The 23,085-nt window shown below is 38.0% G+C and overlaps 1 protein-coding gene and 1 long non-coding RNA gene across 2 annotated transcripts; both read left to right on the top strand.

Annotated features, from left to right (window-relative positions):
• The first annotated feature begins 375 nt into the window (after positions 1-375).
• Positions 376-1,083, top strand: LOC116475605 (YEATS domain-containing protein 4-like). The gene is given in 2 exon segments (XM_032754394.2): positions 376-740; positions 742-1,083. Coding segments are annotated over 2 exon segments (663 nt in total). The 5' UTR covers positions 376-419.
• Positions 1,084-21,171: 20,088 nt separating this feature from the next.
• LOC131381737 (uncharacterized) lies at positions 21,172-22,846 on the top strand. Its single transcript, XR_009210638.1, has 2 exons — positions 21,172-21,522; positions 22,502-22,846. It is a non-coding gene; the product is annotated as an uncharacterized LOC131381737 (long non-coding RNA).
• The last annotated feature ends 239 nt before the right edge of the window (positions 22,847-23,085 follow it).

Below are 23,085 nucleotides of genomic sequence, written 5' to 3'. Positions count from 1 at the left end.
AGCTTCTTTTAATCCAGAGGTATGATCTTGAGCTTCATTCACCTCATTTTTATCTATGAGGAAACATACTGAGATATTAGTGAGTTAACTTGCAACATTTTCACAATTAGTAATAGCAGATCAGATATCTGACTCAATATCTTAGACTGAGCATAATAAAGTGTGAACAAGCATATGAAAACTGAATAAGTATATCGACCTGCGCGGGCCTGAATGGCCTTCAGGAGCGCTGTCGGCCTGAGGAGTTGACGGTTACTCAGCGCCGCGAGCCCTAGTAACTCGACCTCCCTCGGCCGGAAACCCTCCGCCTGGGTCCGCGCGAGAGGAGCGCGCGAGAGGAGCGCGGCCTCTGAGGGGAGCGGCGACCCAGCCAGCCCCGGTCTCTTTCCCTGGCGGCGGCGGCTTCTTCCGTGGGACAGATGTTCAAGAGAATGGCCGAATTTGGGCCTGACTCCGGCGGGAGAGTAAAGGGTGTTACTATCGTTAAACCAATAGTTTACGGTAATGTTGCTCGGTATTTTGGAAAGAAAAGAGAAGAAGATGGGCACACTCATCAGTGGACAGTATATGTAAAACCATATAGAAATGAGGATATGTCAGCATATGTGAAGAAAATCCAGTTTAAATTACATGAAAGCTATGGCAATCCTTTAAGAGTTGTTACTAAACCTCCATATGAAATTACTGAAACAGGATGGGGTGAATTCGAAATAATCATCAAAATATTTTTCATTGACCCTAAATGAAAGACCTGTAACCCTGTATCATTTGCTAAAGCTGTTTCAATCAGACACGACAGTGGTTTCAGAGTTCTATGACGAAATGATATTTCAAGACCCAACAGCAATGATGCAACAATTATTGACAACATCTCGTCAGCTAACATTAGGAGCCTATAAGCATGAAACAGAATTTGCAGAGCTTGAAGTGAAAACCAGAGAAAAATTAGAAGCTGCTAAGAAAAAAACAAGCTTTGAGATTGCAGAGCTTAAGGAGAGATTAAAAGCAAGTCGTGAAAATATAAATTGTTTAAAAAATGAAATCAGAAAACTTGAAGATGACGACCAAGCAAAAGACATATAAACAGTTCTCAGGAGAACTTGTTCGTAAGCTAAACTGAAAATAAGGTGGGCTTCACTGGAGAAATGGACTTACTGCAAATGCTATGATGTTTCTTAGAGGAACTTCATATACAGCTGTTGACCATGAATTTCTTAGCAATAGGAATTTGTACTATTTAAGCAATCTTTAATGGAAAATATGTGTGCAAGAATGGATGCTACATAGGTATTTTACCAACCCATTTTAAGAAAATTCTATGATATTAAGCACAGTTTTTAAAAATGTTTATTGTAGTATATGTATAGCTTATTACCCTTTTCACAGGCATCAAAATTTCATTATAAAGTATTACTTGTAAAAAAAAAAAAGTATATCGACAGCAACACTTCTCACGGAATGGAAAAAAACTGTGATGGTCAGAGATAGTAATTTATCAAACAGGAAAAGTATATGGGGTTGTATGAAGGATAAACAAGAACAGAGGATGTTCCAAAGGAGACCACATGAAGCAGAAACCTGAGGTAAAAATGCGAGGAACAGGAATTGGTTTAAGCAATTTGGATTTCTTTTAATTCCTCTGATTTCTTTATCTCTCTGAGTTTACTTTATTTAGGGGGTTAATTTTTTATTAATCTTATTTACTGCATTAATGTATTGGTCTTTGTCTCTGTTCATTGTGTTTTTCTATTTATGCATTTGTTTTTTTAGCAAATTATGTTTAAAAATTTCAGGACTTCTTTATTAATTATTTATTGGATGCCTTTTTACTTTTACAAAACAATCTTTTATGGGCACAGTACACTTTTGAACCTCTTTGAAGCTATCAGCAAGTCCTTTTAAAATGGGTTATTGTTCTTTTTCACTTTGCTCCTTTTTCATGTGTCGTTTTTCTTCACCTCTTTCCAGGTCTGTGGCTAGTCTCCTCCCAGACATTGTGAATGAATGTTTATCATAATTAGTGTACACAGCTGGATTTCCTCTACTAATGTCAAATATAGGTCTCTTATTGTATTTCTCTGTTTTAGCATGTTTCATTGCAGGCCCTAAGAATAAAGGGAGCATTTTTAACTGGCTGACTTCACTTTGAGGTTTGCAAATTGTGAACAAGCAGGAAAGATGTGTTCCCTCAAAAGCCCAAATCTTGTTTGTATTGTTCTCTGTGGGGTCAGGTATGTAAGTGTAATTGTCTTCTGGATATTCCTTTTCTCTTAAGGGTTCTCCTTTCTTTCATGAAAGTCTGGGTTTCCCTCAGTCTCTGCCATGGTTCTCTCCTTCTGAGGTTAACACCCTAACTGTCTTCTCAAGCAGAGCCATTACTGTCTTTAGAGGACAGGTTTTTGGGGGATGCTCAGTGGACAAACACTCCACTACCAGTGCCACAGAAAGAGTTGTGGGGTGTCAGGCCAACTTAGATATTTTTGTGATAGTTATCTAATTTACCCTGAGTACTGGCCCAAAGCCCATTTGTAATTTATAGAATTACTTACCTTAAATTTAGAGTTCTTCAGAACTCTGTGGAAGAACTCTTAGCTCTAGAGTAAGTTTCCATTTATATTATATATATATATATATACACATATAAATATATTAATATATAAATGAAAATGAAATGAATATAAATGAAAATGAAAATATGTAATATACATATATAATTAATATATTATACATTACATATAATTAAAAACCATATGTTAATATATACATATATTTATATAAAATAGACAGAAATGCTATATATACTTTTATATATTATATAATAAATATATATTTTATTTTCATTTATTTATATATATATATATATAATTTTTTCTTTCCTGATTTAGAAAGATATAAACTAACATGGATGCTGATGAAACTATTTAGTAGAAAAAAAATGGCAATTTGGTTCACAAATCCTACTGAGGTGCATAAATCTCAGAAGGCTGCTATGATGAGAGATAAGTACAGATTCCAGACAGCGATGAAATTAGGCTCACAAGGTGAATGTCAACATCAGTCTGTTCAGGCTGCTATAACAAAACATCTTAAATTGGGTGGCTTGTAGACAACAAATATTTATCCTAATTCTGGAGGCTGAGAAATTCAAGATCAAGGTGCTGGCAGATTCAGTGTCTGGTGAGGGCTCATTTTCTGGTTCACTGATAGTGCCCTCTGTGTGTTCAAATGGTGAAAAGCAGGATGCAGTTCTCTGGCACCTATTTTATAAGGGCACTGTTCCCACCCCAGTAAAGCTCCTCACTTAGGACTTAATTACTTCCCAAATGCTCTTTCTTCTAATTCTCTCACATGGGTGATTAGATTTCAATATATGAATTTTGGGGGAACATAGTCATTCAAATTATAGCAGTCAGTTCACTTAAGAAGGAACAGCCCTGGTCTTTATGGTTTAATAGCAACAGAGAGAGAAAGGGAAAAATGTAGCAAGGGAATAACTTAAGGAAAAACAAAAAATACAAAACCCCCAATAACATGAGAGAGAAAATATTCCATACATAAAATAATAACATAGCACTTTGAACAAATGGACAATAAAAGAACAAGAAAATGCTTTTAAATACAATATGATTGTTACATTTAATAAAGTTAAAGATAAATTTAAGGAGTTATAAAAGTAGAACAAAAATTAATATGGACAGAGAAAGATTAAAATATTAGAGTATCAATTCAGGAATTTCAGTGTTCTATTAATAGGAGCTCCAAAAAAAAAAAAAAGAAAAGTAAAATAAAGCAAGCCTAGGAGAAGAGGAGAGAAAACTATCAAGAAATGAATACAAGAAAAACTCACAAAAATAAAAGGCATAGGTATTAATCGAATAGCACAGTTAATAAAAAGGACTCCTATCAGGCAGGTTGTTATTGCAATTTTTAACACCAGGGATAAAATGAAGACACTAAAAGTTTCCAGGAAAAAAGAGTATATAAAGGATTAACAATCAGAATGGCATTGAATTGGACTTCTTAATAGAAACCCGGGAGATCAAAATAATGGAGCAATGACTTCAATATTTTAAGGGAAAAATAATTTTCCACCTACAATTCTGTGTAAGCCAACTAATCAATTAAGTTTAAAGGAATCATTAAGATACTTAAGAAATATAGGGACTTGTAAAAATTTTCTCTCATGTAACCTATTATGGGAGTTGTTGAAGTGCACTAAATGACATGAGCATATGCCAAGAAAGAAGAGAGCCATCAAACAGTGGGTCTAGTATAAAAATAGAAACATGACAGATCAGTACTATAATTGGGGAGCAAGCCAAATCGGAGCAAAAGGACTGAGGATCCCGGGATTGAGATCTCTGGGGAGCAAAGCAGGAAACTCAATAATGTATCTTATATAGGCACATTATTCTTTTTAAAAAAAAAGATGTTAAGGATATGGGGATTTCAAAATATGTGATAAAAATGAGGAAATTGAAAACAATATTTGAAAAATAAAATAAATGTGATCATGGTACACTAATTCACTCTGCAGTGAACTAATTAATGATTTAACTAAAAATAATGATAGAGACTGTATTGAGAACTGAGGAGAAGAGGAAACAGTATAAGTGCACTAAAATTTCCTGTGTCATAACAGAAAGCCATGTGAATGTGTTATAGGAATTAATTTTGCACTCATATATATATATATATATACACACAGTAATTTTATATGTATACTCACACTAAATGCAGAAGCCATACTCAAATACATGTACTTAACCTTGACTTCAGATGGCACTCTGACTTATTTTAGTTGTGCGACCTTGTTGGCTAAATATCTAACTTTTATTTTCTTCACTGTAAAATGAAAATACATATAGAATTGACTTCAGAGAGTTAAAATAAATTTAGCATAATGAATGTAACATATTTGCATACTGCCTGAAATACGCATTCTCAATAAACACTAGCTTCTGATTAGTAGCAATTGTATGAAGTTTTCCTTTATTCATGTATTATGTCAATCTAAGTGCATTTGTTTCTACCCTAAAGATATATTCAAGCATTCTGGTCTACTACTAGATTCCTTTGTTTTTGCTGCCTAGTATATTATGCTTTTATTCTTGTTACTGTTATTCTGTCATTTCAATGGCCTTGACATTAGGAAAGTTGCATATGTTTAATCAGCCAATTGGAATCCAATGCCCCTTCTCTAAACAAGTGAATACACACACACACACACACACACACACACACACTTATACAGTTAATACTACAATCATAAAATCAGTTGAAGATGCGATTTCTCAACAGTGAAATATGAATACTAACAGCTGTTACTGTATTTAACCTTCCGCTATATTCTAGAAGTGTTATTCAAAGTACCTAGGTCTCTACAACCCTTCAAACTAGTTGTTATTTTATTTTCATTTGCTCATAGGAAAGCTGAAGTGAAGTGAATTGAAGTAATTTTCCAGAATTATACAACTTGTCACTATTTAAGCTCAGATTTGGACATAAATTTATCTAATTTTTAAATACATTACTTTTGATGTTACACTATCTTAGGATTTAATAACATTTAAGCATGTAAGAATAAAGTCAAAGGCCTTCTTTGAGTTAATGATTTTATATTAGACTAAAGTAATTCTAAACATATAAAAATATAATATGTAGCAGAGAGAAAATAAGACTTTTCACAATTACTCTATCAAGAGTAAATATGCTATTATGATGACATACTATTTTTGAATGTACGTAATAAGATTATATATCTCTCAGTTTAGTAATGAAAATATTCTGGTACTCAATAATACTAAGTGATTCAAAAATTTTCTCTTGATTTTTTTAGACTGTCACAATTTTCTGATTAGAAAAGGACAAAAACAGAATACCTGATATAAGCTTTTTGAAAAAAATGCTTTTCTTTAAATTTTGGTTCTAAGAGAAAAAAAATAACATTGGTAGAGGAGAAAATTAAATATTAAGAAAGGAGGGTCAGTAGCAATGCTGCTGCCAAATGCATTTACACATCACTAAACTTTCATGCAATAAGATGTTTTTGTTTTTTCTTTTTCAATTCATTAGTGCAATGCTGTGGAAACAAGCTATCAGTACAAACAAGAAAAATATTTTTGTTAAAGTGATTCAGATTCTTAGATTATGTGGCTATCCAATTTTGTATAAAGTGAAAATGTAGGTGAAACATTGCTAACAAAAGTTCACGAAGATAAATTTACTCTTTTCTGTTTGATCAAATTCTTTCCTAAAACAGTTGGAGAAACGTTTTTAATAAAAACAATGTAAGCTGATATCTGCAAAACTTTCAATTCAAGCTACTGAAATTATGACTTTATCATAAACACATCATAGAAGAATGATTCATGAGTTATTTATTCAAAGATACAAATTGCCCTAAAAAGTAATAGCAAACTAAAGTTTCAGCTGCAAATATGAAAACGTACTAATGGAAATCATGATGAACAATCCTAATAAGCCAACTATATGCCAATACATTAGATCTCTCCAGCACACCACTCAAATTCTGAATTTCTTTCCTTTCTCCTAATTAACTCCTGAAACCATACCCCTCTTGCAAGTCACAGTTAAAAATTCCATTGCCTTTTCTGTATACAGTCCAATAAATGTTCCACCCTCCTTCAACCTTTTTTGGTACCTATTTATTATTTGGGGCATTTTCTATTTTCCATCTAGTTGTTTGTGTATGTTTTACATCTACAGTTAGGGTTCATACTCTTAGAAAACAAGTTCTGCATGCCCATCACTGTGGTGTTTCCTAACAACACCCCAAGCCCCCGAAGAAACATGCATTATTAACCAGAAAATTGTGAAAGTAATAACCACTTAATAATTTTTCTTCAAAGAAAAAATCGAATTTTGTTTGGAAAAAGGAAATTTAGCAACAGATATGACAAATGTGTTTAGGGACCAAAGAGGAAAAGTGAGTTTTGGAGGGGTTCTTTTGTTTTAAATTAAAAATTAGATCAGGTATGGTGGTTCATGTCTGTAATCCCACACTTTGGGAGGCTGAGGCAGGATTATTGCTTGAGTCTGGGAGGTCAAAAACTCAGTGAGCCGTGATTGTGCCACTGCACTACACTCATCTGTGTGTGTGTGTGTGTGTTTGTGTGTGTGTGTGCTGTGAGTTCTGAAAAGTGAAAAAGTATAGACACAACAATTAAGTATCTCAGTGGAATTTCTGTCTTCTACATATAGAGTAGAGAGGGCCAGAATTAGAAATTTTTGGACATAACAGTAATGCCCCTCTGTGAGAAAAAACAGATACCATGAGGAATAAAGGAAGTGAACCTAGTGGAGCCCCACTAATATCCCTTCACTCTGAGGCATGAGGATAGGAAGCACTGATGGGTCATAGCAAATCAAGAGGAACGTAATCACTGGCAATTCTAGCAAGACAGCTAGGTACAAGAGGCTACACTTCTTGGAGAATCTAAATTGGCAATAGATCTTGGTTTATAATCTTCAGAGACCACCAAAAAAAAGGCACAAAAGGAAGGCACTGCTAAAGCTGGTTTCTAAGGATAACTATCATTCCCCATAAAGAATGGAAGTAGTCATGTACCAAGGCGGAATGCCAAGCCAAACATGGTAGAGGGAATATCTAGGAGAGAAGACCACACTTTTTGTTTGGATGACATTGAGCTTTAGCCACTTCAGTTTTCTCCTCAAGCTGCTGGATATATGAACCAAATAAGTAAACCACAGAAAATCAAATATTTTGCTTCTTCATTTATCTGGATCTGAAAGACATAAATATAATTCATCTCAAATATGAATACGAGGAAATCACAGTGAAGAAAGTAACAAGAAAAAGAAACTCATGAGTATATAAAAATACTGTATTTTAAAAGAAAGAAACCACTCTGAAGTTCAATGTTAAACAGTGTCATCATAAGAAGCAACGTTTAGAAAATGTCTCATTCAAGTTCTCAAACACAATTCAATGCAAGACTAATGACTTTCTGATTAGGAAATAGAAAAGACAGTATGACTGCTTAAACAAAAACCACAAAGGAGATGAGACCATCAGATTATACTTTAAATAAAATGAAACTAGTGAAATAAATAACAACTTTAAACAAATTTTCTCAGAAGTCAGAGGGGAAAAATGGAATACTGATTAAGATGCGCCAACCCAGAAGGAGGAAACAAAGCTGACAGAGAGTATATAATAGCAGATTAATAGTATTTTCAAAAATCGTCCTCTATTAAAGACTTGAATTTGCACATAGGAAGGGTTCACAGAGGAATATTAATTAAAAGATACCCAAACTTAGACATACCTTTGTGAAAGTGTAGCACTTTTAAAAACCCAAAATAAGAATCCCTATACATTTCCAAATTAAAAATTATGCACTTAGAAAAGGGGGGGGGGGATATCTGGCCAACTTTAAACTCCCTGGCAATAAGAATGCCAAAGACAATGGGGATTAGGAAACACTATTTCTAGATATAGCAAATGTGTTTTATTTTTGATGTAGTTTGTAAGACTCTCCAAATCTCATCGAAATGCTACCCCCAGTGTTGGAGGTGGGGCCCAGTGGGAGATGATTGGATCATGGAGGCAGATCCCTCTCACCTTGGTGCTGTCCTTGTGATAGTGAGTTCTTGTGAGATCTGTTTGTTTAAAAGTACATGGCACCTCGCCGTTCTCTCTCTGTCTTACTCCTGGTTTTGCCATGTGACATGCCTGCTACTGCTTTGCATTCTGCCAAGGGTAAATGCTCTCTGAGGCCTCCCTAGAAGCCAACCAGATGACAGTGCCATGCTTATCCAGCCTGCAAAACTGTGAACCAATTACAACTCTTTTCTTTATAAACTATGCAGTCTCACGTATGTCTTTATAGCAACACAATAATTGCCAAACACAATTTTCTTATGTAGAGAGGCAAAAAATTCATAAATAAATGTAAACACTGTTCTCAGATAAGCATTGTCTAATAAAATATTGTATCCACATGTCTTTCTTAGAATATACAAATATTCAATAACACTTTCCAATGTAAACTTAGAAATTAATTAAAGCCTAAAATCCTAGAGTGGGACTATATGTACTAAAAGAAACGTAGTAGCCAATGTATCAAATGAAACACAGAGAAAAATCTGTGTAATCACTTCCATATTATAATAAACTTCATGCAAATACCTCAAAAAATTATTGTAGATTTTTTTATGTATAAAATGATATTACCATTAATGATAGTATCAAGCTATAATCTCTGTTTATATAAGCAAAAACTCAACAGAAGAAAAAGAAAAGCACAATGCTGTTGTACATCCAGCAAATACAGAACATAAATAGGCCTAAAATTTAACACTTAAACTAAGACACGGCATGTGAAATCAAATTCTTGAAATATGCTTAAGTTGTGAAAACTGCTCGAAATAAATTAAGTAAAAAAATCAACTTCTAAAATGGTACAAACCATAATTACCAAATACATGTATACACACAAATACACACACAAGAGACAACTCAAAAATGTTAGCAGACATTTTTTTGGGGGGTAGTAGGATCACTAGTGTTTACTATTTTCTTTTTTATGCTTTTGCATATTTCATAATTTTAAAAATATTTTATAATGAGAAAAGTATTTTCAATAAAAAAACACTTCCAAGGAAATACAGATAAAAATCAAACTACTTTAATACATATGATAATTTCATTTAATTATTTTTAGTCCCTTTAATGTATAGAAATTACATCATTACTCTCAGTCTAATCGATACAAGTGTTCTATAAATGGCTCCATAAGCAGTTGTCTTAGCTGGGCCCAAGCAGTTATTGGCCTGGTGGAGCCAGGAACCAGACACTCGTGTGTATTTGCCCTACTGAATTTCCTAATGGGCTTTGTGTGTTTGCTTGCTTGCTTGTTTGCTTGGTTTGGCTAATGATCAGGAAATGCAGCATAATAGACAAAGAAGTCCAAAGATAGAGAATGGAAAACATTATGCTAGTTTCTCAGAGACAGAGGGGTAAACTAGGATCCTATGGTTGTTTTGAGGCTTGTTAGAGTCAGTATAAATAGTGCTACCTGCAGAACTGAAGGACAAAATACACCATGGAATTGAAGAGAGGACTGCATCTTTGATAATTCTTCCAGGGGTCCTGTAGCAGCTTTGACACCTGAAAGTTTTGGAACCAAAGACAGAGGATCCCTGTGCTCAGTGCAAAAATGAGACAAACAAAATCAGTCTACAGAGGAATAGTTCCATAAATGAGAACTGACATACAGATGGAGAAATTGTGCTAAGCGGTTTCTTGTGCACAAATTCGAGGAGAAAAGGGAAACTTCGAAAAACTTCGTAATAACTAACCATTAGACTGGGTCATGAGACATTCTCTGAAACTCCCAACAGTTCTCCAATACCTTTCCATACACTTAAATTAATTGCCCACATCTATCAGTGACCCATACATTTCTGCCTAGTAGGTCATCTGCCTTCCTCACCAACCTCATCTGTTACCTGCTCAACTGCACTTCTTCTAATACATCTTTGCCTGATGCATTGAAAGTTGTCTACTCTTGCTGCACTCATGTTAATATAATTCATTGTCATTATTCAATTTTCATTTCATCTTAGGTGAGATGAAATTTTCCTATGCATGCTCATAAAAGTATCCACTACCATCTTACACTCACCTCCTGAATCACTCTTTGTCAAGTTGTCATACTTTTTAATTCACATCATTTTTATATCAGCTAATTCATCATTAATGTATTTGTGTACTTTCCTAAGATCTTAATGTCTCACCATAATAAAGACAGTAACTTTGTCTTCCTTTCTCCACAGTCTACCCGTCTACCCAGGTGCTTTTTTGTTTTTGTTTTTGTTTTTTTTAACAGGGTCTCCAGCTGTCACCCAAGCTGCCTCCTGGGTTCAAATGATTCTCCTGCTTCAGCATCCTGAGTGGCTGGGATTACAGGTGTGTGCCACCATGCCCAGCTAATTTTTGAATTTTTAATAGTGACAGGGTTTCACCATGTTAGCCAGGATGGTCTCGAACTCCTGACCTCAAATGATCTGCCCACCTCAGCTTCCCAAAGTGGTGGGATTTCAGGCTTGAGCCACAGGTATTTATTTTTAAACCACTTTAAAAAACTATGAAAAATATCAAAGTAATAAACAACATGCAGATTGAAAGAAAAAAAAAGTCAAACAATACTTTAAAGCCTTAAGACAAGAAGCTACTATTTCTTGTTTTACCTTTCCCCACACTCAATTCTATTATCAAAACCAATTTTTCAGGTCTCTCAAACAGCTGAGTACACAAACCCTCCGGGGATTTTTTTAAATGCACTTTTGACCCAGTGGATCTGTGGCAGGGCCTGAGATTCTGCATTTTCAACAAATTTGTAGGTGATGCTGATGTGGGTCTGTGGGCCACACTTTGTATTTTTTAATTGGCAAATGAAAAATTGTAGATATTTATGATGTACAATGTGAAATGTTGATATATATGTACATTGTGGAATGACTATATCAAGTAAATTAATATATCCATCACCTCGCATGCATTTTTTTTTGTGGTGACAGCATTGAAAATCTACTTTCAGCAATTTTAAGTATATAATACATTATTATTAACTATAGTCACTGTGCTGTACAGTAAGTCTCCAGAACCTTACACCTCTTGTTAAACTGAGACTTTGTACCCTTTAACTGACATCACTCTATTTCTCACCCCCTCCACATCCCTAGAACCTGGTAACCAACATCCTACTCTCTGCTTCTATAAATTCATTTCTTTTAGATTCTACATGTAGATGAGATCATACAGTATTTGTCTTTCTGTGTGTGTCTTATTTCACTTAGTACAATGCCCTTTAGGGTTCATCCATGTTATTTCCTTCTTTCTAAAGGTTGAATATTATTCCATTCTGTGTGTGGGTGCATGTGTGTGTGTGTATCTTATATATCATAGTTTCTTTGTCATTCATCTGTTGATGGACATAAGGTGATTCTATATATTGGCTATTGTGAATAATACTGCAATGAACATGAGTGTGTACATGTCTCTTTGACATACTGATTTCATTTTCTTTCCATATATACCCAGAAGTAAAATTGCTGGATCATATGGTATTTCTATTTTCAATCTTTTTTAAAAAAACACCATACTGTTTTTTATGATGCATTTACTAATTCACATTTCCACCAAGGGTATACAAGAATTCCTTTTTTTTTCATATCTTCACCGACACTTTTTATCTTTTGACTTTTTGATAAAAGTAATTCTTACCAGTGTGAGGTAGCTGTTCACTGTAGTTTTAATTAGCATTTACAGATAATTTGTGATGTTGACCACCTTTTCATATATATGTTAGCCTTTTGTATGTCTTAAAAATTTTCTATTCAGGTTCTTTGTCCATTTTTTTTTTTACTCAGGTTATCTGTTTTCTTAATATTGAGTTGTTTGAGATCCTTATATATTTTGGTCATTAATCCATTATTACATGTATAGTTTGCAAATATTTTCTCTCATTCTATATATAAGCTTTTTGGGTTTTGTTGTTGTTGTTGTTTTCTTTTGTTTTCTGTTGGTTGTTTCCCATACTGTAAAAAGCTTTTTAGTTTGATACAATCCTTTTTGTCTTGTTTTGGGTTTTATTGCCTCTGCTTTTTGGGTCATATCCAAAAAATAAAAAATAAAACTCTAAGATCCAAGTCAAGAAACATTTTCTGTATTTTTTCTTCTAGTAGTTTTATAGTTTCAGGCCTTACATTTAAGTTTTTAATCCATCTTGAGTAGATTGTTGTAGATGTGGTGAGATAATCGTGACTTAGGCTTCTTCACTGCTGCATAGCAGTGCCCTAAATGGTACCAGGAACTTCCTAGTTTTCAATAAAATACTGGGAGAGGGAGAGGAGAAAAAAGAAGATGGGTGATGAGGAGGTAGGACTGGATGAATACAAAGGTGAAATATAAAGTGTTTTTCAAGGAGTATGGCAAGAGAGATCAAAAGGGCTAAAACTAGGGAAATTGTGGGATCACTGACATCACTCTCTACTGAGAAGACCCGGGTAAACATGTGTTGGAGGTTCACCACCTAAAGGAGAATTAATAGTCATGTAAGGATTTATATAAGTTATATAAAAAACTAAAAATAATTATTTTCAGTGACTTTTCTTTCATTTAATTCAAAAACAAAGAGATACAATGTTGAAGGTAGTCTAAATATACTGCATACTTAAAATGTTTAGGTTTGTTTAGGATTTATGACTAAAATATCATTCAGAAACAGGAATACACTAACGTCCTCACAAAATGAAACATGGGACTCTTTTTCAGGTACAGAAATGACATATTAACAGTAATAGAAAATTTCATACATTAGGAAAATATTATGCCCTGATTTATCAGAAGCCTTTAAATATATTCCAAGTTAGCTGGGTGGCAAACACTATTATCATCATGTTATAAGGTATTTAAATTACTTGCTCAGAGGTATAAACAAAACAGGTCCCAGTCAGATGTGCCACTCAGATCTTGGTTTGCTAGCAGTGTTCTTAGCCATGCTATTTCCTAAAAAAGAAAGCTCCTGCATACCACTTCAGAGTTTCTCTGAGTGACCCTCAAAGATCAAGCATTACTACTTCATCATTATTATATAGTAACTTACATAAAAAGTAAAATCTTCAGTTATAGTGAGATATATGTGCATAAGTGTGCTAAAATGCTTATAGTTACTATAGTTCAAATATTTTATATTTCCTCTGGAATGTGTGATTCTTAGGAACACAATCTTTTCTTCCTTGAAGATATTACTGTTTTAATATAATCACTTTGGATTTTGCTAATTCATTGGCCAGTGAGATTTGTGCTTTATTATTGTATAGTTTAATAAATATGTGCACTGGTCACATCCCTAACAAATAGTTATTGCAGTTATGTTGCCTACCTCTTGCCAGAAATCCTGGGGTACACAGTGACCCTAGGAAAGTCAACCTGAGCATTCAGATGTTATTGCATCTTGATTTATCTATAAGAGTGACTAGGTAGAAATGGCCTGAGCATGGAGCATATTCATATCGGCTCCCATTTAATTTAAGTGAAACGTTTTCTAAGAGATGCAATAGGTTCCTAAGAAATTTGAGAAAATTCCCTAGGAAATGGAGGAGACAGGAACTATCTGAAGTATATCAAAATAAAAATGGGTGATATATCTACGGTTGACAATCCAATGACTGCTTTGAAAAGTGAGTGGTTATTGATTATCTTGACCCCTTATATTCTGTACCAAAAAAAGATTAGAAACAATTAATATGGCCACTCAACATCAAATGAGACTACCATGCTTATAAAAATGAAGCTCTAGAAATACAAAGAAGTTTTATGGAAGAAGATATTTAGTTTTAAGTAATTATAGAAACCTTTAACTGGAGATACTCTGATTTGCAACCGTTGGGCACCTTTCCTTCTCATGAGTAAACCCAGAGACAATATTAAAATAAGAAAATTTTTCTTATCTTTTAATTTGATTGACTCATTTTGTACGTTTTACCCTGCTGGCTATTTTAAAAACACATTTCAAAACGATTGTGAAGTTTCTTGCCTGGAAAGAATAGATGCATTGTAATTTATAAAAGGAAACTTTCTTCTTCCATGAACAATCACATCCCATTGTTCATAACATTTATAATCATGTGTGGTTATGTACAAAAATCTTGAAAAGTACTGCTTTGCTTGTGTTATTTAAAGCTGCCAATTTGCCCAAGCTTATTAAAATCAAGGCTAAATCATTCTAGTGAGCAAAGTCTTAAAGATTTAGTTGCATTGTCACAGCCTAAGAATAAATTAAAATGTAAAACTTGAACTTGGGAGACATTTAAATGATCAAACTAAAGTGTTAATGCAGGATAAACCTAATCTCAGCAGTACAGGAATGAAGCTTTACTAGCAAGTCTCTTTCAGGAATCAATATATGTTAGTGAACAATATTAAGTGATGTGCTTAACAGCCCAACTCTTAATACACTTAACCTGGTTTGCTCAAAAGAGAAGGTTTGGGCACCTTGGATAGAAGCAGCCTGATTAAAATGTAAATTAAATGTCTCTAAGAGATTTTTTAACTACATAATCCATTAGTATCAAATCTGATTTTTCCAAATTAGAACAAATCATTTCTTTTGAGTATGGTATAATTTCAATATAAAAATATTAATGCCATAAAATCTGGATAGACCATCCAGGCTTAAGAAATCAGCTTGTAATAACAATGTAAAAAGAACGCTTATTAATAATTAGCTATTTTCATACTCCTAACAGGAAGGTTTATAGTATGGAGAATAAAACTAAAAATAATTATTTTCAGTGACTTTTCTTTCATTTCATTCAAAAAAGAGATATAATGTTGAAGCTAGTCTAAATATACTGCATAATTAAAATGTTTCAAAGGAATCTAGCCACATTTTATATTTATCTAGATTTTTAAAGTTTTATTCTGTGTGTATCTTGACTTCTTATTGCAACTGTTAGCACTTAAAATTCTGTATAATTTAATAAAAAATTGTATATTGTTAATATTTTATTATTTTTTCTCTTTTTTCATTATATTGTAATCTCCTTGAGGTCATAATATCTATTTGTCTCACACTATATCACACACAAAAAGTCAACCACAGACAGTAAGATTTTTTTTCCCAAACAACAGTACTTGGTCCATCACCTCCCCTTTACCCACTAATATTGCTTTGGTTTTTGTTTATCTGGTTCTAATGATCTTCTCTATCTCTATTCAGCTTAGTCTCTACTTTTGGCCACTTTGCTGTTTTGTATACTTGCTAATTGTATACTTGGCTGTTGGTTCTACTAAACATCCCATGCTCTTTGTATCTTATATAACCTATGTGTTGAATTTTCCTTTCTTAGTCTCAGAACCTGATAATAATCTCATTAGTCCATTTGCTCAGCCCCCCAAGAGACAGGAAGTCAGAGTTATCCACAACAGGTATTCTAATAACTATTATTTACTTATTAATTTTTGCTATTAAGGAAACATTTTTAAATGGTGGCAAAATAAAGAGACAGGCACACAAACACACACACATGCACACACACACAGTATTTTATATACACAATTATTCTAGAACTTAGCTGAAACATAATAACCTGTATATCCCATCATTGGATGGTTAAGTCATATAGATTACTTGCTGTTAATCAAGCCCAGTAACATGATGTATATCTTGTTATCACCATTACAGAAATGGAGAAAGCAAGTCAATTAAAGATGTACAATATACTGATTGATTATCAAATTAAACTTTTAAAACTCTGTAATAAACTTACCAATATTATGTAAACCTGGTAATTATTTTTAATTATTATTTCAAGAAATGATTATTTAATACATATGTGCTAAATACAGTAATAGTAATGAACAAAACAAAACTTTATGCTGTCATGGAGTTTACATTCTTGATAAACTACTGAACTACTGAATAAAATTTTAATGACATGTAAAATAGTATACTGGATGTTGATTTAATAAGTGAAGTAGAGAAAGGGAAAGAAGAAATGGAATGCTGTTGAGAGAGTCAGAATGCACTGAGCTGAGCAAGTAAGGGGTGAATAATGACCCAAAATACATGAGAATGAGCAATGAAGAACATAGATTTCTTTCTGAGCAAAGGAAACAGCAAATGCAAAAGCCTGTGATAGAAGGAAATCTGGCATGTTCACAGAACAGAAAAGTGGCCACTGGGACTGGTGTAGAGTAAGTAGGAAAATTATATTAGGAGATAAATTCAGAGAATTGTGGGTGCCAGATCATACTGATTTCTGTGCACAATTTAAAGAAATCTATCTCTTAGTGAATGAGGAACCCACTGGATGGTCTAATTGACATAGTCTGATTTACCTTTTTTTTTTTTTTTTTTTTTTTTTGAGACAAGCTCTCACTCTGTCACCCAAGTGAAGTACAGTGGAATGCAGTGGCACCATCTTTGCTCACTCCTTGCTCACAGCAAACTCTGCCTCCCAGGTTCAAGCGATTTTCCTGCCTCAGCCTCCGGAGTAGCTGGGATTACAGGCGCACGCTAACATGCCCAGCTAAATTTTTTTTTTTTTTGTATTTTTCCGTAGAGACAGAATTTCGTCATGTTGGGCAGGCTGGTCTCAAACTCCTGACATCAAGTGATCCACCTGCCTTGACCTCCCAAAGTGCTAGGATTATAGGCGTTAGCCACCGTGCCTGGCTGATTTAATTTTAATATCACTTTGGTTGCTGTATTTAGAATTTGGACAGTGCAGGGAAGGGCTGGAGAAGAAATATTAGTTTCTAGATTATTTTACTAATTCTGGTTTTAAAATGACATTCGTTTAGACAATAGTCTTGGTGGTAGTAGTTGTGTAAGGTACAGTGTAAGATTTTGTATACATTTTGACTATGGAGCAGATAAGATTTGCTTACATATTGGATGTGGGGTTTAACTGAAAGAAAGAAAGAAGTCAAGAATGATTCCAAGGTTTTTGGGCCAAGTAACTAAAAGCTGGGAAAACTGTGTGAGGAGGAGGTTCAGGGGTTTTGAAATTCACTATTGGATACTGTGTATGAGATGTCTATTAGACATTTGGATAGAGACATCAAATAAGTAACTGAAGCAAATATTGAGAACTCAAGGGAGAAACCAATATATACATATATATATAATTTATATATAAATAAATATATGTAATTACATATTATATAACAATTAATTTATAATTATATAATTATAATATATATAATTTTATATTATATATATTATATGTTATATATAATATATAATATAATATATGATTATGTATTATATTATATACGAAAATTATATAAATATATATAAATATATATTATAAATTATAGATATATAAATTATATATAAATGTATATATTATAAATTATAGATATATAAATTATATATATAAATTTAAATTATGAGACTGGATGAAACCATGATAGCAATGAGTATAGATTAAAATAAAGAAGAGACCCTTTCACTGAGTCCTTTTAGGAGGTTGGAGCACTGAGACATTTGGTTCAGATGTGAAGACTGATGTCACACTCTCACCAACAGGGTATAAAAATGTTTACATGCAATGCTTATGTAAGTAATAAGGCTTTATAGGAACAGCAACGTAGCCTTCCCACTCTGGTCCAAAATGGCTTGAGAGAGCAAGGAAAAGGCCCGACCCTTCCTTCCTTGTAGTTTTTCTTGTTGTTAGAGGATGGAGTCAGAGTGAGAGTTCCGCTATGTAACCAGGGGCTTATGTGGTTTAAATAATCAAAGAAAAGAGTACCCAGTCATTCTTTTCAGTCTGTGTAGACATAGGGCTGAATATATGAGGCTCAACAAAATATATAGAAACATTTCCATTCTGACATGTGTCTTGTGACTTTTAAAAAGTTAAAGAAGATGAAAGTGGATGGGCTTGGTGGCTCATGCCTGTAATACCAGCACTTTGAGAGGCTGAGGCAGGTGGATCACTTGAGGTCAGGAGTTCGAGACCAGTCTGGTCAACATGGCAAACCCTGTCTCTACTAAAAATACAAACAAATTAGCCAGTTGTAGTGGTGCACGCCTGTAGTCTTAGCTACTCGGGAGGCTGAGGCAGGAGAATTGTTTGAGCCTGGGAGTTAGAGGTTGCAGTGAGCCAAGATTGTGCCACTGCACTCCAGTATGTGTGACAGAGGGAGACTCCATCTCAAAAAAAAAAAAAAAAAAAAAAAAAAGACTCAGACTTCTTATTAGTGGAAACTAGAAGTAGTAATCTTTGAGTTAGGAATATGTCAAAAGACAAATGGAGAAAAGGTGTTTTGAACATGATTGAGTTATCAGCTGGGTCAAATGTTGATATAAGTCAAATGGTATAAGTACTATTAATAACCACTGGTTTAGGATTATGGAGGTCTTTCTATAACCACTGGTTTAGGATTATGGAGGTCTTTATATCTTTAAGAAAAATGGCTTCAGTAGAGTGATGAGGAGAAAGTCCTACTTAGAATCATCTGAAATAAGAATGAGCGGGGAGAAATTGGAGGCCGTGAGTACACACATATCTTTGTCCAAGTTTTATTATAAATATGAAGAAGAGAAATGAGAAGATTGGGAAGAAGATATTGGGATTAAGTGAAATCAAGTAGAGTTTGTAGTTGCAAGTGAAATTGATGCCTACAGCACCACTTTGGTCACCTACATATGAACCTCTGACTTCCCCAACCTGATAGGCATCAATAATTAAAAGCACTTATTCAAAGCTTCCAACTTGATATTGCAAACTTAATGCACATTTTTAGCTATGCCATCTCGCAAAATCTCATTCAAACGATATAAATCTATTACAATTCTGAGAATGAGAAGGTAGCCAATTCATCTTTCACTATAATCTGCTAGTCTATCAAGGGATGACCAAAAGTGGATGAAGACACAGATCAGAAAAACATGCTCATTAGAGGGCAAAATAGTGGAAGGTCGGCTAGCTTAGGGGATACCTACAATAGTATCAGTCTGTGAGACAATAATGAGAGTAAGTTAATTAAAGATGGTTTCACAAAAGTAGTGGAAATCTACCCTTACACATATTTGCCCCTCCATATTACTGATGGGAATGGTGGGCTGTCGGGAGCAGCCGCTGCCACCACACTGGCTGAAGAGGGGAGGTGCAAGTGGTGGCGGCAGGAGCAAGAGCAGGACCAGCAGTGGCGGCATTGGGGGGATCCCTGTGCCCCATGTCCCCCGTGCCCTGCATCCCCAGAGGCAGCAGACTGCACCGCCCCCACCCTCAGGAGGCCAGGGGACCCACCCCTCCCCTCCCCCCTCCGGTCCCAGAGCCTCCGTTGCTCTGGACCCTGGGCCCACATCCCTGCTCTCACCCACTGCTATTGCAAGAAGGTTTGGGGAGGAGGCAGACAGTCGCTGGAGCTCACTTCCCTTGGGGGCTGCCACGAAGGAGCCTGGCCGAGTGACCCTCTAGGCGGAGAGCAGTGTGGTTGGGCAGAGAGAGGCCCCGAGGCGGAGCTGGGCTGGGGTCATGCTTCGGCGGCCCAGGCGGGGAAGTGGGAGAGGTGCCCACTTTAGGGACCCAGCCAGTCACATGGTCACTGTGCCCAACCCGCCAAGGGCACCAGGTTTGTGTGCCTTGGGCGGAGGCTCTGCACCGTGCCTCCCGGTGAGAGGTGACAGCATGCTGGCAGTCCTCACAGCCCTCACTCGCTCTCAGCGCCTCCTCTGCCTGGGCTCCCACTTTGGTGGCACTTAAGGAGCCCTTCAGCCCACCGCTGCACTGTGGGAGCCCCTTTCTGTGCTGGCCAAGGCGGGAGCCGGCTCCCTCAGCTTGCAGGGAATGTGGAGGAAGAGGCGCGAGCGGGAACCGGGGCTGCGCGCGGCGGCGCTTGCAGGCCAGCTGGAGTTCCAGGTGGGCGTGGGCTTGGCAGGCCCCTCACTCAGAGCAGCCGGCCGGCCCTGCCGGCCCGGGCAATGAGGGGCTTAGCACCCAGGCCAGCGGCTGCGGAGGGTGTACTGGGTCCCCCAGCAGTGCCAGCCCACCGGCGCTGCGCTCAATTTCTCACCGGGCGTTAGCTGCCTTCCCACAGGGCAGGGCTCGGGACCTGCAGCCCGCCATGCCTGAGCCTCCCACCCCCTTCATGGGCTCCTGTGCAGCCCGAGCCTCCCCGAAGAGCGCCACCCCCTGCTCCAGGGCGCCCAGTCCCATCGACCACCCAAGGGCTGAGGAGTGCGAGCGGACGGCGCGCGGGACTGGCAGGCAGCTCCACCTGCAGCCCCGATGAGGGATCCACTGGGTGAAGCCAGCTGGGCTCCTGAGTCTGGTGGAGATGTGGAGAACCTTTATGTCTAGCTCAGGGATTATAAACATACCAATCAGCACCCCGCGTCTAGCTCGAAGTTTGTGGATGCACCAATCGACACTCTGTGTCTGGCTGCTCTGGTGGGGCCTTGGAGAACCTTTGTGTCCATATTCTGTAACTAACTGATCTGATGGGGACGTGGAGGACTTTTATGTCTAGCTCAGGGATGGTAAACGCACCAATCAGCGCCCTGTGAAAACAGACCACTTGGCTCTACCAATCAGCAGGAAGTGGGTGGGGCCAGATAAGAGAATAAAAGCAGGCTGCCCCAACCAGCAGTGGCAACCCGCTCGGGTCCCTTTACACACGGTGAAAGCTTTGTTCTTTTGCTGTTTGCAATAATTCTTGTTACTGCTCACTCTTTGGGTCCATGCTGCTTTTATGAGCTGTAACACTCACCGCCAGGGTCTGCAGCTTCACTCCTGAAGCCAGCGAGAGACCACGAGACCACCGAGTGGAACGAACAACTCCAGACATGCCGCCTTAAGAGCTGTAACACTCACGGCGAAGGTCTGCAGCTTCACTCTTGAGCCAGTGAGACCACGAACCCCCCAGAAGGAAGAAACTCCGAACACATCCGAACATCAGAAGGAACGAACAACTCCAGACGCGCCACCTTAAAAGCTGTAACACTCACCGCGAGGGTACGCAGCTCCATTCTTGAAGTCAGTGAGACCAAGAACCCACCAATACCGGACACACCGGGGCCGCATTCCCTGGGCCTGCCCCACATCAAGTAACCGCCAGGCCTGACACTACCAATGGCTAGGCCTGGGGCACCATCCACCGGCGGCACCCCGTCAGGCATGGCCGCTGGCTGTGTAAGAGGAAGCTCTGGGCCTGCCTGAGCACCAGCGCCACAGGGGAGCTGGCAGCAAATGTGCCCCTGCCCCGGATGCAGGCCAGGTCCCAGAGAGAAACTGGGGCCCTGCCGCAGGCTAGGGGGAGATGTGGCTGGTGCTGCACCCTCCACGGAGCAGGCAGAAGCCTGGAACCAGCGGAAGCCCCACCCTTTCTGAGTTGGTCGGGTGGGAGATTCTTGGGTGCAGCTACAGATGCCCTGCCATGGGTCTGGACCCGGGTTTCTCTGCAGTCTGTGCCTTAAGGGGCGCTGGAAGGACCCCCCCATCCCCGATCCCTAGTCTCACAGGCTCAGGAGTGTCAGCTACTGCTGCGTGGCTATTCTCCATTCCCAACACACCCTCCAGTCTCAGAGCAGGGTTGGGGCCCAACCTGTTATGTCTTCACGGCCTGGCCGGGTGGGCGGATGCTTGAGGGAGTGCTGACATGCCAGCCCCCTCCCACCTCAGCCCCTCTGGATTTTGGGCACCAACAAGCTCGGGTTGGGGGGAAGGTGAAGTGGGTGCTGAGGGCTGCTAGGTACTGGCTTGCAGTTGCCCCGTGGAGTGAGCAGCTTGGGCACCATGGACACTGGCAGGAGTCAGAGGGCTTCTGGGTGGAAAGGGGTGGGTCCCCAGTGAGGCCCCACCTTCAGGCAAGGGAGGGCCTAAAGGCTGGGGGCTGGACTGCCAGTCCCACAGACCAGAGTGGGGACTTGGGGTGGCTTTTCTGGTCAGCCTATGGCCGCCCATGGACATATTGGCGTGTACTTCCTCCCCACAGAGACCTATGAAATCTGGGGTCTCAGAACAGAGTAGAGGGCAGAGAAAGCACAGGATGACCAGCCGCAGAGAGGGGCTACCTTCTCTTCTGACAGCTGCAGAGACAAAGGAGGCCCCACTCTAGGGCCTCCTCTCTGCTGAGAGTTGAAGACGAATGACCAGCTGCAGAGAGGATCTACACTCTGAACTCAACACTTGCTGGGATGACCTGCCTGCAGAGAGGAGCTCCCTCTCTGCAAGGAGCTGAACACCTGTCAGGTCACCCTGACTACAGAGAGGAGCTACCCACTGCGGGTCTTCTCTGAGCTGTTCTGTTGCTCAGTAAAGCTCCTCTTCTTCTTGCTCACCCTCCACTTGTCTGCATACCTCATTCTTCCTGATTCCAGGACAAGAGCTCAGGACCCATTGAATGGCAAGGCTAAAAGAGCTGTAACACAAATGGGGCTGAAATATGTCCCTTCCTTTCCACATTGTGGGCAAATAGAAGGAGTGAAGAGCTGTGGCCCTTCAGGGATCCCAGACCTGGGAGCTCCCCTAGCCAGGGCTGTGACTCCCTGTTTGGGGCCCTGCCCTTCCTGGCATCTC

This window comes from Hylobates moloch, unplaced genomic scaffold, assembly GCF_009828535.3.
Source record: "Hylobates moloch isolate HMO894 unplaced genomic scaffold, HMol_V3 SCAFFOLD_2, whole genome shotgun sequence".
Lineage (NCBI taxonomy): Eukaryota > Metazoa > Chordata > Mammalia > Primates > Hylobatidae > Hylobates > Hylobates moloch.
The sequence above is the reverse complement of the archived record's forward strand: the minus strand, read 5'-3'. Positions and strand labels throughout refer to the sequence as shown.